This window comes from Perca flavescens, chromosome 9 (assembly GCF_004354835.1).
Source record: "Perca flavescens isolate YP-PL-M2 chromosome 9, PFLA_1.0, whole genome shotgun sequence".
Lineage (NCBI taxonomy): Eukaryota > Metazoa > Chordata > Actinopteri > Perciformes > Percidae > Perca > Perca flavescens.
In genome coordinates this window covers 28,951,111-28,967,135 of record NC_041339.1, presented here as the reverse complement: position 1 = coordinate 28,967,135, position 16,025 = coordinate 28,951,111, and the positions used below count along the sequence as shown (strand labels likewise).

Below are 16,025 nucleotides of genomic sequence, written 5' to 3'. Positions count from 1 at the left end.
TGAGTCTGTTAGAAGGTCTGAGATCTACCGTATCAGCAGAGCAATCACTTAATGCACAGCAGACTATGGTGCCTTACTGCAATATATTCAATTATGTTTTTATATTTGGATTGTAATCTGTTTCCCTTTACAAAAAGATATTTCCAGCATACATTGATTCAGAAAAAGGTAGAAATAGGGGCATACAAATTTACATAAAATTGGGTTCCCAGTTCCCAGTTATGATTAGGCCAAATGTTGGTGCTATTTAACTCTACAAACTGGGCAGCTAAAATAAACATGCACTGGCTATTAACAAGCTGGGCAAGCCACTCCCCGTATTGCATTCAGTTAATTTAGCCCCAAAACTCCTCAAGTCCTAGAAACGCCCCTGGCAACACAGACTCTTTCTATGACCGCCCTCTAAAGTCACACATGAACAGATTAAATAGAGAGCAGAAAGAGTGTTTACTGAACACATACTGCTGAAGATAATATGGTTTGTCTTGTTTTTCAGCGTGTTGGTAACACCTTTCTGGTTCTTTTGAGCGAACTGTGATTTGAAACAATGGCGGGCCGCACACTGAGCATGTTTTGCAAGCTTTGGATTGAACTCTGATCTCTGGATAATCCCTTTCACTACCTCTGCTTTTAAATTAGCCGTGTGACAGGCCAGCCCTCTTAGCTCATCCGATGCTGTTCGCTCATTAGCTAGTCTCGTCTGACTCCACACTGCAGAGACTCCATTTGAATCAGCCTCTATATTTGAAAGAATGTAGACAATATAACACGATGGGCCATTTCACTTCAGTTATGAATTCAAATTAGAAGGTATTCCTTGAAACATTGAGATTACGTTTCAAAATACTGTAAAAAAACTTAAATAAAGTCAATAAATGGGCATTGTTGTCACCAAATGTTTCAGGAAAGTATGTTTTAAGACTAAACCCATGATAATATTGCAGATGAACATTTTTGCAGCACACACACACACACCATAAAACCATCATCTGCCTCCATTCCCCCTCTCCCTGCCCTCTTCCACTCACTCAGGTCCATCTGCAACAGCAACTCGCTTGTTGGAGCAAATTTAGGCAGCGAGCAAAAACCAACAATCCTCGCTAGACCCGGCCCTTTTTTTCTGACCCGCTCAACTGTTAACTGTGTTCTTTGCCCTGCCATGCAAATGCATGTGGATCAAAGCAGGCATGATAGGACAACGCCTATACGGGGCCTCTTCCCAAAACCAACAGCAGCTCCTACAATGCCCAGGGGTTTCCATGGTCTTCCTCTTTTTGTGGGAGAAACAAAAAATCATGACCAGGTCATTTTCTACAACTTCGCCCTCCCCCCTCATCTGTCGCACTGCTGGAGTCATTACTCAATCCAATGACACGGCTGTTTTTTGTATGCTGAAGACTCTGTGTAATGTGCTGCAACTCATTAATGCCTTTAAATAATACATAGAGGGACATACAATTTGCAGCACTGCAGTGGGACAATAAAACAACTTTCACACTTACTCTGCCATCATAAGCAGAGTACTTCGTATTTACTAAAACGTGTCCTATAAGCATGTCTCAACCACAAACCTGAAAAAGAAAGAATGACCTGAATGTACAACATGGTCTGATTTTTTTGTGTATGTGTGTCTGTGTGTGTGTCCTTCCTTCAGGCACTGGTCTACACTGTTAGCTGACTGCTGGAATGCTTTTACTACAAACAGCAAACTCACACACGCTCTTCTCTTAGACGTACACATGTGCTAACCTATCTACAGAGGACACATCAGTTCAGACATGTTTTCTGGGGCAAGGACTGGATCAATACTGAATCCAGACTCCATTTGAGAGACGTTGTATTTGTTGTTTTTTTATTAATGTTGCTCTCTTTATTAAGTAACTCTTCTTCTCTGCAAATCCTACAGCTTACCCTGATTTTAGTTAATTCCATTGCTCGCGCACACATGGGGCGCACACTCTACAGGGTGAGCTAGAGGTTGCATCAATATCTTTTAAGTGTAAGTGATTTTTTTCAGGATAAAACAAGCAATCTGAAGATGTTAATTTGGGCTCCGGGAGATTGTGATGAGCTATTCACTAGTTTCTGACCATCTAGAAAATAATCGGTGGAATATCCGATAATGGAAATAGATTTGATCTTGGATCATCTGTTCTGTCGGTTTCATGGGAAACCTAATGGTATACTATTTTGTATACTCAGTGTAATATGTAATATCTTAATGAAGTACGGGACAAGAGGGACACAAACGCTCTTTGGAAAAACCACCTAGTTAAATAACCAATTCCTAATTTTACTGAGAGTGTGTGGTGAGGGACACTGTACTTATGTTCTCTGTTACCAGTGATCGACTTACCTGTGATGACGTTAACGTCAGGATAGACGTTTTCAGACAGCTCCACGGCGTAGCTGTCTCTCTCAAACGCCTCACGTAGCTCCTTCTTCACGGCTGCAGAGCCACACAGACGGTAGAGACCCACCACCTGGAAACATATACACAAGTAGGTCAAGTAAACAAAACATTTGACAGAGAGGCAGACACTTTTACAACGCTTTCGATCAAGACTGCACTCAAACAATGTGCTAGGCAGAAGCCAAAACTACAAAATCCACGTGTCTCAAAACTCTTATCTGTTTTATTTCTACAAAAAGGCAGCTTATTTGATAAGTGACAACATATTATATATTGTTTATTTAACTCTATCAGGGCCCACTTTATGATGGGACACAGGAGGCCTAGCGTGGAGCAATACAACGCCATCACCTGTATTTACTATATACTTACCATACATTACATTCTACTTTTGATCTACTTAGTATAGTAATCCTATTTCTCTATATCTCAATTCTGATACCTCCGTCTACTCTGCAGATACTGCACCTTTTGAATGTATGTGCATCGTGAAAGAGGGATCCCTCTGTTCTTCTTAAGGATTCTCCCTTTTTATTTTTCCAATTTAGTTTTTTGTCCAAATCGAGGGTGTAAAGACAGACAAAGTAATACGTTATACACATTTTAAAGCCTTGATACAAACTTGGGCAAGACAAATAAAACTAACTCGACTTAACTGACCACCAGTTGTGTGTTCTCAACAGAGACAGTTTTAAACATTTAAGATGAGGCTACATAACTCTTGTTCGACAAAAAAAGATAAAACCTCTCCTGAAATATTTACTTGACATGCTACAATGCAGAGTAACAGAAGAGAGAGGAGTCAAAAATCAGCATGATAAAGCAATATGTTGCTAACATTAGCCAAAATAAGCTAGTGGTAATACAACACCGCTTTTGGCGGCAAAAGCTCAAGTGTAGGCTACTGTCTAAAGCAAAAGTATATTTTATTGTTTGTGTTACTTCTTCACTTATTTATACACTTTAAAGAAAGACTACCATTTGCTGAATAACAGTTAGCTACAGGATAGTGTGGTAAGTTCTAAAAGTCAGCAACGTGACTCAGTAATGTCAGTCGCACGGCAAATTAGCTAACATTAGCCATCATAAGCTACAAGTCAAGTAAGGTTGTAGTGATAAAATTCCTGAGTTGACTGAAATGAGCAACAGTGCGTTTTGTTGCTTATGAATTTTACTTTTTAATTGTAAAAGGGAATATTTGGTTATTACTTATTTATATGATATATAGTCTAACTTTAAAACACTGCTGTGAATTAATACTGTGAGCTTGAGTTTCATCACATTGCTTATTTTAAAGTGAATAAAAGAAAGAATGGTCGCTATGTTTTGACAAACTACACTCAGAGGTGTGATGAAAATGTCACATCTTTATGACTTACCGGATAAACACTGAGCTCTTCTAAAAACCAAGCTGACAGCTCAGCATTAAAAATGGAAGCACTGCGCCATGAACCATTAATGTTTCTTTAACTAAGCCTCCACGGAGTGACCTAAAGGAACTCTTAACAATTTTTCCTCCAGACGTTGACATTTGATAGTTGAAACTTGGCACCAGTGTTCTCCTTGTTATGTTGGGATTAGGCCTGGTTACAGACATACCATAATTTCTCCTACATGTGTCTGTCTGGTATGTGGCATAGCAGACCAACTGGTGTGGTTGCCACGGTAACATGTTAGGTCAGTGGGCTGTGAATGGCGGGTTGGGTCCAGTTCCACACAAACACAAATACGCACACACATTTGTACACATATATGCACACTGCTGGCCTTTCCGGGCTCCAGCGTAGGAGCGCTATGTCTCTCCACCAGACCAACTATTTGTGAGCGCTCCTTGTCGAGTGGACCAGTGTTATCTAAACCTCACACGAGAGGGAGAGAGGAGCACAGATTAGGCAGGGATTTGCCTTTGTGTGAGAGTAAACAGAAGTCACTGGGCACAATGAACAATAAGTCCATTCAGAAAAAAAAAAATAGTCTCTCTTTGGAGGAGAGCCGAGCACAGGCGTGGAACAGCTGTTAGCAAAAAGAGGGCTTGCACTTATGCACTGTGGCTGCCGGGCAACACAACAGGCAGCACCAGCCAAGACCTATATGCAGAATAAGGCCGACACAATGACCACAAAACCAAACGAGTTCCCTAGACAGGAATGTGGATTTTCAGTGACTCTAGAACCATTGATGGGATCAGTTTCTTTTTTGGTTTCAGATCAGCTTAAAGACTTTATAGAGACATCAAAGGAAAGAAAGGAAAGTGCATTTGACCGCGTTAATGCTCTTGAGTGTTCCATCAAAGTCAGTTCACCAGGTTGTTGACTTCCTTTAAACATGACTCTCTTTTCTTATCAACAATAGCAGGGAAGTAATGATCTGTTCTCACCTTCATGACAAAATGACAGAACTACTTACTCCTGGCATGATTCAAGGATTTCCCACATTTGAATGTAAACATGTCACAGGAGAGCAAATGCAAACCTTCAGCGCATGACTACTAGGGGTGGGAAAAATATTTGATTCTTAGATGCCTTGTGATTCTCTCTAGAACGATTCAATGCTTGATTCTGATAAGTTAATAATTTAAAAAAAAACTGTCTCTAGACAGACAGTACAAATCAGAAAACACAGTGACTGAAAGAGGACGGGAGAATGGACAACGACTTAGAGTTTAGGCAAGAGTGCAGAAAAAAAAAAAATGGCCAAAAGGAAAAACAAATTAAATTTTGTATATATACACATGATCTAATAAGACATACATAAAATATTTGGGCAAAACACATATAGGCTGTTCATCTACTTGATCACATTACATCTGACCACCTCATGTTTCATGTTTCCAAGAAGCCAATTATCCACCTTTAAACATGACTGAGCCTCTGACATGGACGATTAATGGGAGAGAAGGTGACTTTCACAAGCATGTTTAAAAAAAAAAAAAAAAAAAAAAAAAAACTCAGTAGACAAAACATTTTATTAAAACCAAAAATGTCAAAATCTAAGCTTTGTCTAGCTGCTTTGTCTAGGAAGTGATTAGCGATATTAGTATATATTTATATATAGTGATATTTATATGTATATTTTTAAAAATCACGCATGGAAATGTACATAAAAAAATTGTTGCATCGATAATCGGTTTAGAATCAAATCGTTGGCCTCTGAATCGGAATCGAATCGAGTTGGGAGCTGCCAAGAAATTCCCACCCCTAATGACTACAACAACACAAGAACAAAAGTAAGGCTGCATTAATGTGGCAATTTCTTTCTCAACGTTTTTTGGTTAAATAAAATGTCTGAAAATGTTGAAAAATGTTCATTACAATTCCCTAAAGCTCTAATCCTCTCATTAGGATGGATATATTTTCACAACACCTAACCCTAATTTTCGTTGATCAAGTTTAAATTGAATACTTCACATTAACAGAAAGTACGTTATGTTTTAGCACCGTTGAACTCTACTATAAAAAAGGTATTACATTTTTAAAATGTACCTAACAGACTATGAAATTAATGAGAAAAGTTATTAATGGTTTCACTAAGAGCAGTCAAGCGTCCCTCGTGCTTATCGTCATTAAGTCTTCAACTGCAAAATAATTTAATGATATTTTAATGATGTAGCCTGTGAGAAAACTCTTCTTTCTGCCAGTCTCTTGTCTGTGCCAGATGCCACATATAGCCCAAATATTGCTGCCTTTCTGTCATGTTTGAAAAGAGTAATTACAGAATTACTTACTAATTATTTACGTAGCAGAGACTTGTGTTTGAAAGCCCAAAAGACATTCCTTTAACAGACAACTGAAGCCAGCAATGATACTGATTCAATGTCTGAAAAGGGCTTTAGTCTGGAAGTGTATGTCAAGTCAAAAACTTACACCTTTACCAACACAATGCTGAGATGTCTGTTCTAGTCATAAAAAAAAATAGGGCATAGCCATTCATAACATGTCACAACATCTGTGTGCATCTTTTACTGTCATGTAAAGTAGTACGAGGGCTACTGGGATAGATCCTTTTTTATTTTTTAAATGTCTCTTTTTATGGGTACGGAGTGCTCACATACATAACTCCAGTCTAACAGACATTATGTGCAGTCTTTTCAAAACACCCACAATCATCCATCGTCTTAAAAGCTTGGAGAAGCCCTTAGGACACACTTTTTTTTTTGAAAGAGCCTCCATCAAACATCCACATAATCATTTGTAAAAGCACACCGCTGCACGTCTGGCTGTACATGCTTTAGTGACACAACCTGCACATTCCTCTGGGATCTGGTGTCAACCCCGTCCTAACCCCTGTCTGCCTGCAACCTGGGGGAGCCCTTACAATTGATCTCAGACTGATACTCTGTACAAAGTCTACTCTGCATCTCTGTAATGAAAAAAGACAGCAAAACGAGGGGGTCAAATTGTGTCAAAGACTGAGTGAAAAACAGAGCCGGAGGGAGAAACAAGAGGCAGACAAGAGGCAGACTGACTAATGGATGTCGAAAACAATCATTAGTTGGTAATCTAGTCCAGAGGTTCTCAGTTTTCTTTCAGCCGAGGACCCCTTAGATTAAGAGAATATACCGGGTAAACCGTGAAGTTTTACACTTTTTTTTTACACTTTTATAGTCTTAGTTATGTTATGTGAAAGAACAACACAATATAAATGTATTAGAAAGATATTGGACATGTATTAGACATATTTGCAGATTCTAAGAGTTATAGATTTGTAAGATTAGAATGTAATCTATGATTAATTATATTTAAAAATATATATATTAGTTGTTGAACTATGAAGACTAGTGTAAAAAAAAAAAAAAAAAGAAAAAAAGGTCATAATAGTTTAAATGAATTAATCTGAAAACTTTTCACGGAACCCGGGCAGAGTGCCACGGACCTCACTTTGAGATGCACTGCTCTAGTCAAATGCACTCCAGCTAAGATACGCAGGCTCATTATCTACTAGTCTCGCTTTGCCAGACCCTCCTCCAAAGCACGCTGGAGGAGAGTCTGGCTACTCCACGTAGCATTCAGGGATGCTCTGGTTTATTAGCATTTCTTTAAAACAATCACAATCGTCTTGGGCGGCGCTAAGCGCCGAAGAAAAGCTGCGTTGCCGCTGCAAAATAGGCTCGGAAGGGACTTGTTTTTGTAGAATGTGTACGTTTAAAAGTTGTTTTAGTCAGGCAACAGAAAACTCAGATTGGACAGATAGTCTAGCTAGTTGTCTGGATTTACCCTGCAGGTTAACCACGGTCCTTATAAATCGACAAGAGTTTAAAATGCTAACACAAAGGAAGCCCAACGCAACGGATATCCGGCCTAAAAGAGTGAAATCCAGTGGATTTTCCGGCGGCAACTGAGCAATCCCGGAAGTGGAACGTCAAGGATATAGACTAATTATCTACTAACAAGAAAGAAATGCAATGAAACCTGAACTTTTATAAAACAAGTGACTATCAGGTTTGCTGTTACTACTCCTGCTCGAAGCCCAGCATGCTGCACAATGGCCGAGGGCGGGGTCTGATTTGACAGACAGGCTCCTTGGAGAGGCCTAATGTTTGTCTGTTGGCCCCAGGCACCCGCTGCCCCTGGCATGCCCCCCTAGAGTGATCAGTCAGGAACAACGGCCAGGCACTTTTACTGCTGCTGTCTCAGCTCTAATTAGGAGAAATGCTGCAGCCTCTCTCTGGGCTTCAAAGAGCACATGAAATGTGGAGGGGGGGGGACAAAACAAGATCACATGATCAAGGGGAACACCCCACCATCAACACCGCATCAGTCTCTTAATTCCGAGTCTTTCTCCTCTTTGAATAAAAGAGCCAGCCGCCCCAGGAAGGCTCAGAGACATCATGAAGTGCGATACATCTCTGCTGTCCATTATGCTCATGCCAGTCATCCAGCATTATAACTGGCTGCAGGGTGAGCACCCGTTTCACGGCATACTGAGCTAAAAGGATGCTATGAATGTGGGATTATTTCTCTCTGTATACTCTCACATATCTCATACAAAATGCATTATATGATTGTATCCTACAGCACAGCCGTCTTTTCAAATGAATCTGTTTTCAACTGAATGGTTCCACCCACATTGACTGTATATACGTGTCCTCACACATATATATATATATATATATATATTTATATTTATATATATATATATACACATACTACTGTATATCATACATATACATAAAGTATTAATCGATTAATTAAAAATAAAACAGACAGATTAATAAATAAGGGAACAAAAGCTGCAGCACTTATCATGACCAGCAGAAACTAGGCCTGTAACAATTATTAGATAATTGTCTAATTGTCAATTATTTTAAATAATCGCCGTTTCTTTGTTTAACTGCAATTAATTGCTAACATTAGCTAAGGTGCTAAAGGGTATGACTGTTGATGGTCATTGTTGATTTTCTTTAGATGTGCCAAATTTTAATTATACAAGTATATGGTCGGACTGTTGAGCAAAAGCTATGCTAGTTGTTGACACTTGACCTCATACACGTTCATAGCAACAAAAATGACAAAGGGGATACAGTTAGAAAAAATGTTTTATGATAATAAAGAGGCGTGGTTAACTTTATAGGCTGTGTTATTAGATTATCTGGGTCACATGACAGTGATTATATAGCCAAAATATTTTTTTTCTTTTTTTAAAAGTAATAAATAAATACATATTCTTAAATTTGACTGAAAGAGACAATTATATCGTTAATCGCAATTATTTCTGAGACAATTAATTGTACAGCAAAAATGTGGAATAGTTACAGCTCTGGCAGAAACATAGCTTTTTTTTCCCAAAGCCAAACTTTTATCCGTCTGCAGACTCACCTGGCAGCCTCTCTTTTCAATCTCATTGATGCACTTGCTTATAAGCAGCGGCACCATCAGTCCCGTGTTCTCTCTCTCCACCACCCGCCACGCCTCCACACCAAACACCTGGGGCACCCTGTCTCCGTCTGGCCCACCATCGAGGGAGTTCTGCCACTGCTCCATCAGGCTCAGCTTGACGTAGATCAGGCCCCGCGGCTCCAGCTTCACCGCCAGCTGGTGGCAACGCGTCACCCGGAAGAGTGCAGGCAGTACCACCGTGCCGTGGCAGCAGACGCGGTTGCGTCTCGGCATGGGCTCCCAGCTGAACACCACCAGCTTTAGGTGCTGGGCGTTCTCCAGCTCAATGTTGAAGGTGTGGTCCATATCTAAGAAGGTAGTTCGGCATTGGAGGAGAGCGGTTCGTGCTTTATTAACCGAGTCCACTTGAATGGCGCAATAGACATCTCGAGAGTCAATGCGTGGAGGTTTGAGGTCCTCAGCACCATAAAAGTGCAGGCTCATCAGTCCCGAGATAAACTGGCTACACTTGGGCTGCTCTGTGAAGCTGTAATGGCGGAAAGCATCAATGTCTAAGTCCGTGCCATTGAGTTTAGAGTTTCCGCCTCCGCCCTCTGTCTCCTTGCCTTTCCCTCCCTTCCCCTCGGACGAGCCATGTTTCCCAGATTTGGCCACCAGCTCAGGTGAGTCACCATCACTGAGGTACCCACCTTTACTGGCAGACTTTGAGCTGCCGTTGCTTTTCTTCTTGCTGAAGCTGTGCTGTGTGGACACACTGCTGTCCAGGTGGTAGCGTGAGATGACGTTACGGCTAGCCTGCCCTCCCCCAGATGCAGCTAATCTGGGATGGCCTGAGGAATGGGGACAGCCTCCGACCCGCTTACGTTATTTCGGGGAGAATGGGCTCTGGGCTCTAAATGACTGCTTCCGTTGCCGTTGTTGCTGTTACTGCTACTCGGGGTCCCCTTGACACTGAGTTTCCGGCTAAGCTCTGGAAGCTTCTTCATCTTCATGGAGATCTTCCTTACGGTGCGCGGGGACTTAATCTTGTCTGGAAAGGACCAGTTGATGGAGCTGCTCTTCTTGGCTGGGTTTGGGCTGGAGGGAGGGGAGCCGACGGCATTGGGCAGGTCAGGACCATCTACAGACGAAATAACAGGGCAAGAGAAAAACTGATTAAAAGGAAAGCCTTACGTATTTTGAATTTTTCTTTGGTTGACACTTTGTGAAAAAGTTTAAACATTTTTACAGCCAAATTCTTTGGTAGGAAAAATATTTAGAAAGCAATTTTTGGATTACTCGCAGGAACAAATGGTTACCACCAGTCATAAGTTCTTAAAGTCACTGTAATCACTGGTTTCACTCGACAAGCCACCTCACTCCCATGATTAGAAGTAACTGTTCAGATGTCCAGTGAAGACAGACAGGAAAGAAAAGACCAACACTAAAGGCAATGTGTGCAAGAGCCATAATTTACAGTCTCAGAAAAGCACTACACCTTCATGGCACATCATCAAGTGATTAGGTTTACACGCAACCCAGTAATCCACTGAAAGAGACACATTCAGCAGGCAATGTTTCATAAACACTTGAGCACTATATAATACAGTTACAGTCTATATATGTAAACCTAGACAGGGTTTTATATGATTAAATGTTGCTGAAATGACAACAATATCACAGAGAGTTTCCATGAGGCCCCTTTGCTTTAAGTGGGCTTCATTCAAGCAAACACCAGGGAAATTTCGGAAGGTCTTTAGCTGCAGCTCCAGGAAAAACAGTGGTCTATAAGCAGGGAAATGTCTGTCTAGAGACATCAACTGCTTCAGGACTGAGCTAGAGTTACTAAGTCATTATTCAAGTTGAAAAATATCCATTTGGATTGGACCTTGTCGGCAGTTCTTGCCTAACTAGATGTCTACAACATGAAATTTCAGGGTCTAGAGTTCTTCGCAGGAGTGACAGCCATTGTTTAGTCTACAGGACTGTGACTTTACGTTTCATTCATGTGGTTTTTCATCAGGTCGCTTAGCCATCAAGCCTTTCTGTGGCTGGGCTATTAATCCTATAATGTTCAAAACTGCTTTAATTAACATTTTTATATAAACAAATGAATCAAATCATCAATGTGTAATGTCAAAAGGTATCACTTATAGACCCACAGAGAATTATCAGCAGTCTCCAGTTCCCCTCAACTCCAAAGAGGCTTAGTGTCTTTCGGCTCTATTTATTTATTTTTTGGGGCATTTTGGCCTTTATTTGATAGGATAGCTGTAGACAGGAAAAGGGGGTGGGGCGGGGAGGAGAGAGAGAGAGAGAGAGAGAGAGAGAGAGCGCAAAGACATGCAGCAAAGGGCCACAGGTTGGAATCAAACCTTTGGCTGCTGCTGCTGCAGTAAGGACTGAGCATTGGTACATGGTGCACATGCTCTACCAGGTGAGCTATAATGGCGGCCCATAGTTTTGGTGTTAAGGCCTGCAACTTTACTATATTGGTTCACTTTCACCACTCTGTGTCATTTTCGGCCGCAGCACACAGCTGTTTTTAGTGAAAATGCTCCATAAACCCACAGCAGAAAGACAAAGTTAGCGAATTTGCTAAAAAGCCAGATAGTTCCCTCCAGAGTTTGTGGAGACCAAACCAGAGCTAAAAGGAGAGCGAATATTTATCAAGTAAACAGAAACACAACTCCAAATGAATGCTTATGTTACTACTACAGCTGGATGTGTAAATAGGCCACATCCACTTAAAAGGTTGTCAGCATTAATTTTACAACCAACAATTGCTGTCTCTGTTTCTATTCTGTACATTTTAATATCACTGTTAATATGTCTTGATATTTCCTTCTGTACACTGTACATACAAACTCCATCCATTTGTATGTGCTGACTGTAACTGCCATAATGACAACAAATAATGATCTACCAATGCACCTTGTAAATTCTTACTGCTTAGGAGCTCTGTCACCATCACTACCCTTTCAATCATTTTCCACATGCAAATAATCGATCTGGCAAGAGAAGAGAAATAGCTGGCACGGAGCCATTTGAGTGATTTAAGTGGAATTTGTCAAATTATGGGCATCCTGCTATTTGCCCAACGGGAAGCTTGAGCTGGTCTCAAACAGCTATTTCCCCTTTTAATAAGATTTCCTCGGTGGCTAACCTGCCTTTTTTTTACACTTTAGAGGGAATATCTCGTGGCATGAGTCCATGTGAGCTTAATGCTGGACATGACTTTGCAAAAAGAGTTTACCTCCTAAGGACCTTGAGAGAAGTGATTTTAGGCCTGGCCTAGATATACACATTTAAAAAATATATAAATGCTTTTGTTGTTTTTAATCAGATAAATTAATTTCTCTAAATAACCGAATAGAAACAAAAAAAGTGATTTTGTAAGAGAGAGAGAGAGAAAAAAAAAAAGAGAAAGAGAGATACAAAGAGAGTGAGTGAGAGCTTGACCCTGCCAACATCACCGGCTCTATTTTCAGAGGGGACCTGCTGTGCTATTCTGGGGCGAGGGCCCACAAGTGAAAAGAGAGAGGCAGAGGAGGTGCAACAGGATGGAGAGAAGGGTAAGATGGGGGGCAGGAGCAGGGCAGGGTGTAGCCGGCAGATGGGGGACAAAGGCGCCCCTTGTCCCGGCACTCAGAGGTCTGGATGGTCGACTGGAAGGCTGGCAAGCTGGCTGGTGAATGTACAAATGAACACGGCTGTTCTCTCACATTCCTCACCAAACCATGTTTAGCCTCCTTTTCCCCCTGGCTGAGTAGCCTTCCCTGTCACGGCTTCCTGCCAATAATAGACACAGAGGCGCTCTGAGAAGGGAGAACATGGGTGGAGGGCACTGGAGGTGCAAACTCACCAAACAACATCTGGGGTGGGGTCAGGTACACAGAGAGCCCTGGTCAGGTCTGAAACAAGGTTTTCAGGAGAGAAATTCCTTGTACATGAAACACTTTTGAGTTAATAATAATATTAATTTCTCTACACATTGTACAGTAAGTACAATGTAAATACAAAACTGTAAACGGATCAAAACTTGCTGTTCAAAGTGTTATAAAATAGTTATACATTTGGTACTATATATAATAAATAAGATTATATCACACTTAAAGAAGCTGTAAGTAACCAAAGAGGATGCCATTGATCATTTACAGTCATTACACTCCTGTCTTTAGTTTAAACAAATTCATAATTATTAATGTGAAAACACTACAGGGTCAGGATGTGCTATCATTTATCAACTTTCAGTGGAATGGCATCATGTTGATAAGATCCTAGAGCAATCATTTTACAAAAATTCTGTGGTTCCAGTTAATGACTCCAAGTATGATCAAAAAGTCACAAAAGGGGTTTGGGAAGTTTTGGGTTCACACAAATTAAGGAATATTGCACAACAGAGGAACACATTGCATTGGACATAAATTGTAATATATATATATATATATATATATATATATATGATTTTGCACATATTTGCCATACCAAAACAATACTTAGTTTGGGGAACTTTTTCATTTGACAAAATATGCCAAATACACATCAGTGTTAAATAAAAAATAATCTAAAAGGTCTAAAGTCTCAACAGTTAGTTCCCTGATGTAGATATCTGAGCAAAGATTAAGTAAAACAAGTGTAGAGAATGACCAACCATTCTGAATCAACGTTTGGTACATCGTTTAATACTTGGTTGGTATATCAATATCAGAATTATACTATCAATATTATGATTCTAATTCCAATCAAACTGCCGGATCATACTATATGTGATGGATGTAATAATGCAGATGCAGGACACAGAAAAGACAACATAAATGCCCATTTCAAAACAGCTTCCACCAGTCCTGGTGTCCCATTTATTTGATAATAAACATGAACAGGGGCAATGTCCACTAGCCCTGTAAGGCAGATCAGTTAATGACTGTTGCCTCACACACTCACTCACTCACTCACTCACTCACACACACACACACACACACACACACACACACACACACACACACACACACACACACACACACACACACACACACACACACACACACACACACACACACACACACACACACACACACACACACACACACACACACACACACACACACACAGTGTCCACTGTAGCCTTTGGCCTTGTGGCAGCAGCCAGGAGAGTAACACGACACCTCTCTAGCTGAGGTTCAGGGGCGATGGTTTGACACCCAACCCTCTAGGGCCATGTTCCTAGGTCAAAGGGCAAAAGGTCTGCATTTCTCTGGGTGACACCTGAGCCGGGTAACTGTTTCCACCCTTTAACGCTTTAACACGCACATGCACTCAGCATATCACTGTAACACAAAGAGAGAGTGCATGTAAATATGCATGCATAAAGACAAACACCCACACCCACACACCCACCCACCCACCCACACACACACACCCACCCACACACACACACACACACACACACACACACACACACACACACACCCACCCACCCACCCACCCACACACACGCCCTCCCTGACCCTGCAGCCCTCCTCAGGCACCCGGCCACTGACACCTCTTAACAAAGCCCAGGAATTTATGACGAGGGCTTTTCACAATGCTGGCACCAGACAGGTGCAGGAGGTGGGTTTGCATGTGAAAGGACGACCTGATCATTATGAAACATGGCTGATATTTGTGTCCTCCATCATTAAACAAATCGTCCCTCTAGCCAACACCAAGATGTAAATAATATTTGGATAATGTGAAATGTCCTCCTATGAAACAATATTAGGGCCTTGCCCACAACAATGTGAGAATGTGTGTTTGTGTGTGTGTGTGTGTGTGTGTGTGTGTGTGTGTGTGTGTGTGTGTGTGTGTGTGTGTGTGTGTGTGTGTGTGTGTGTGTGTGTGAGAGAAAGAGGGAGACAGACACTAAGCATACTCTGATAAGCCTTGGAAAGAGACGATAATCTACTGTCCCCGATTACCCCTGTAAAACCACTTGAGTGTGTGTTTGTGTGTGTGTGTGTGTGTGTGTGTGTGTGTGTGTGTGTGTGTGTGTGTGTGTGTGTGTGTGTGTCCATACAAGCATGTCTGCCCAGTGTGTTTTAAACGTAAAAACAGAGCTGACCAGGGTGTGCTGACAAACAAGGGGGAGTGTAAATAAACCGGTGAATGGCATACTTGTCCTGTAGTTTTTTCACTTGGAGGCCAGGCTCTGTGCTGCTTCCCTTCCTTTTGGCTCTAAATCATTCAGTGCTGGAAGGGCTTTCAGGGGCCGCGGGAGCCCGGGCGTTTCATTACAATGGTTACAAAACCCCTGCTAATATATCCAAGCATGCAGGCCTTCTCACTAGCACAACATGGCCCCCTGCCAAAGCAGCCCTGATGTAGCCTAGCTCGCCTACCACTGCAGGCATTCCTGCTCTGCTGTAACTCAACCGGCAGAGTGGCTCCTAATTCTAGACAGCCTTCAGACACACCGGCCTCGCTGCACTGCCACAATCCAAACAACAAGGCACTAACAGCTACGTGATTAGTGTTGACTAATTACTTATTTATCTGAAATAATTTCTACCCCCCTACGCCTTTGCTCGGACCACACCCATCTTCAAATTCAGCCCTCATTTTGATCTCAACTGCATTGAAAAGTTTCATGACTAGGGCTGGGTACCGAATTCAATACTTTTTAGGCAACGACGAATTGGCTCTGAAGTATGGAGTATCGAAAAATGCTTTGTCATTTAATACCTAATTTCAATACACAAGGAGCAAATCTCCTCAGTGTCAGTGAGCCAATAAGCATGCAGCATGCTTCTACCAAGATC

General features: G+C 41.4%; 1 protein-coding gene across 1 annotated transcript in view; it reads right to left on the bottom strand.

The window, feature by feature from the left end:
• The window catches only part of syde2 (synapse defective 1, Rho GTPase, homolog 2 (C. elegans)), a 47,091-nt gene that overhangs the window by 14,982 nt on the left and 16,084 nt on the right, over positions 1 to 16,025 (bottom strand). Inside the window, exons 4-6 of the mRNA XM_028588294.1 lie at positions 10,095 to 10,369; positions 9,229 to 10,044; positions 2,357 to 2,483 (exon numbers count right to left, since the gene is read on the bottom strand). Of these exons, the coding sequence (XP_028444095.1) occupies positions 2,357 to 2,483; positions 9,229 to 10,044; positions 10,095 to 10,369 (1,218 nt within the window). The remainder of the gene's footprint in view (positions 1 to 2,356; positions 2,484 to 9,228; positions 10,045 to 10,094; positions 10,370 to 16,025) is intronic.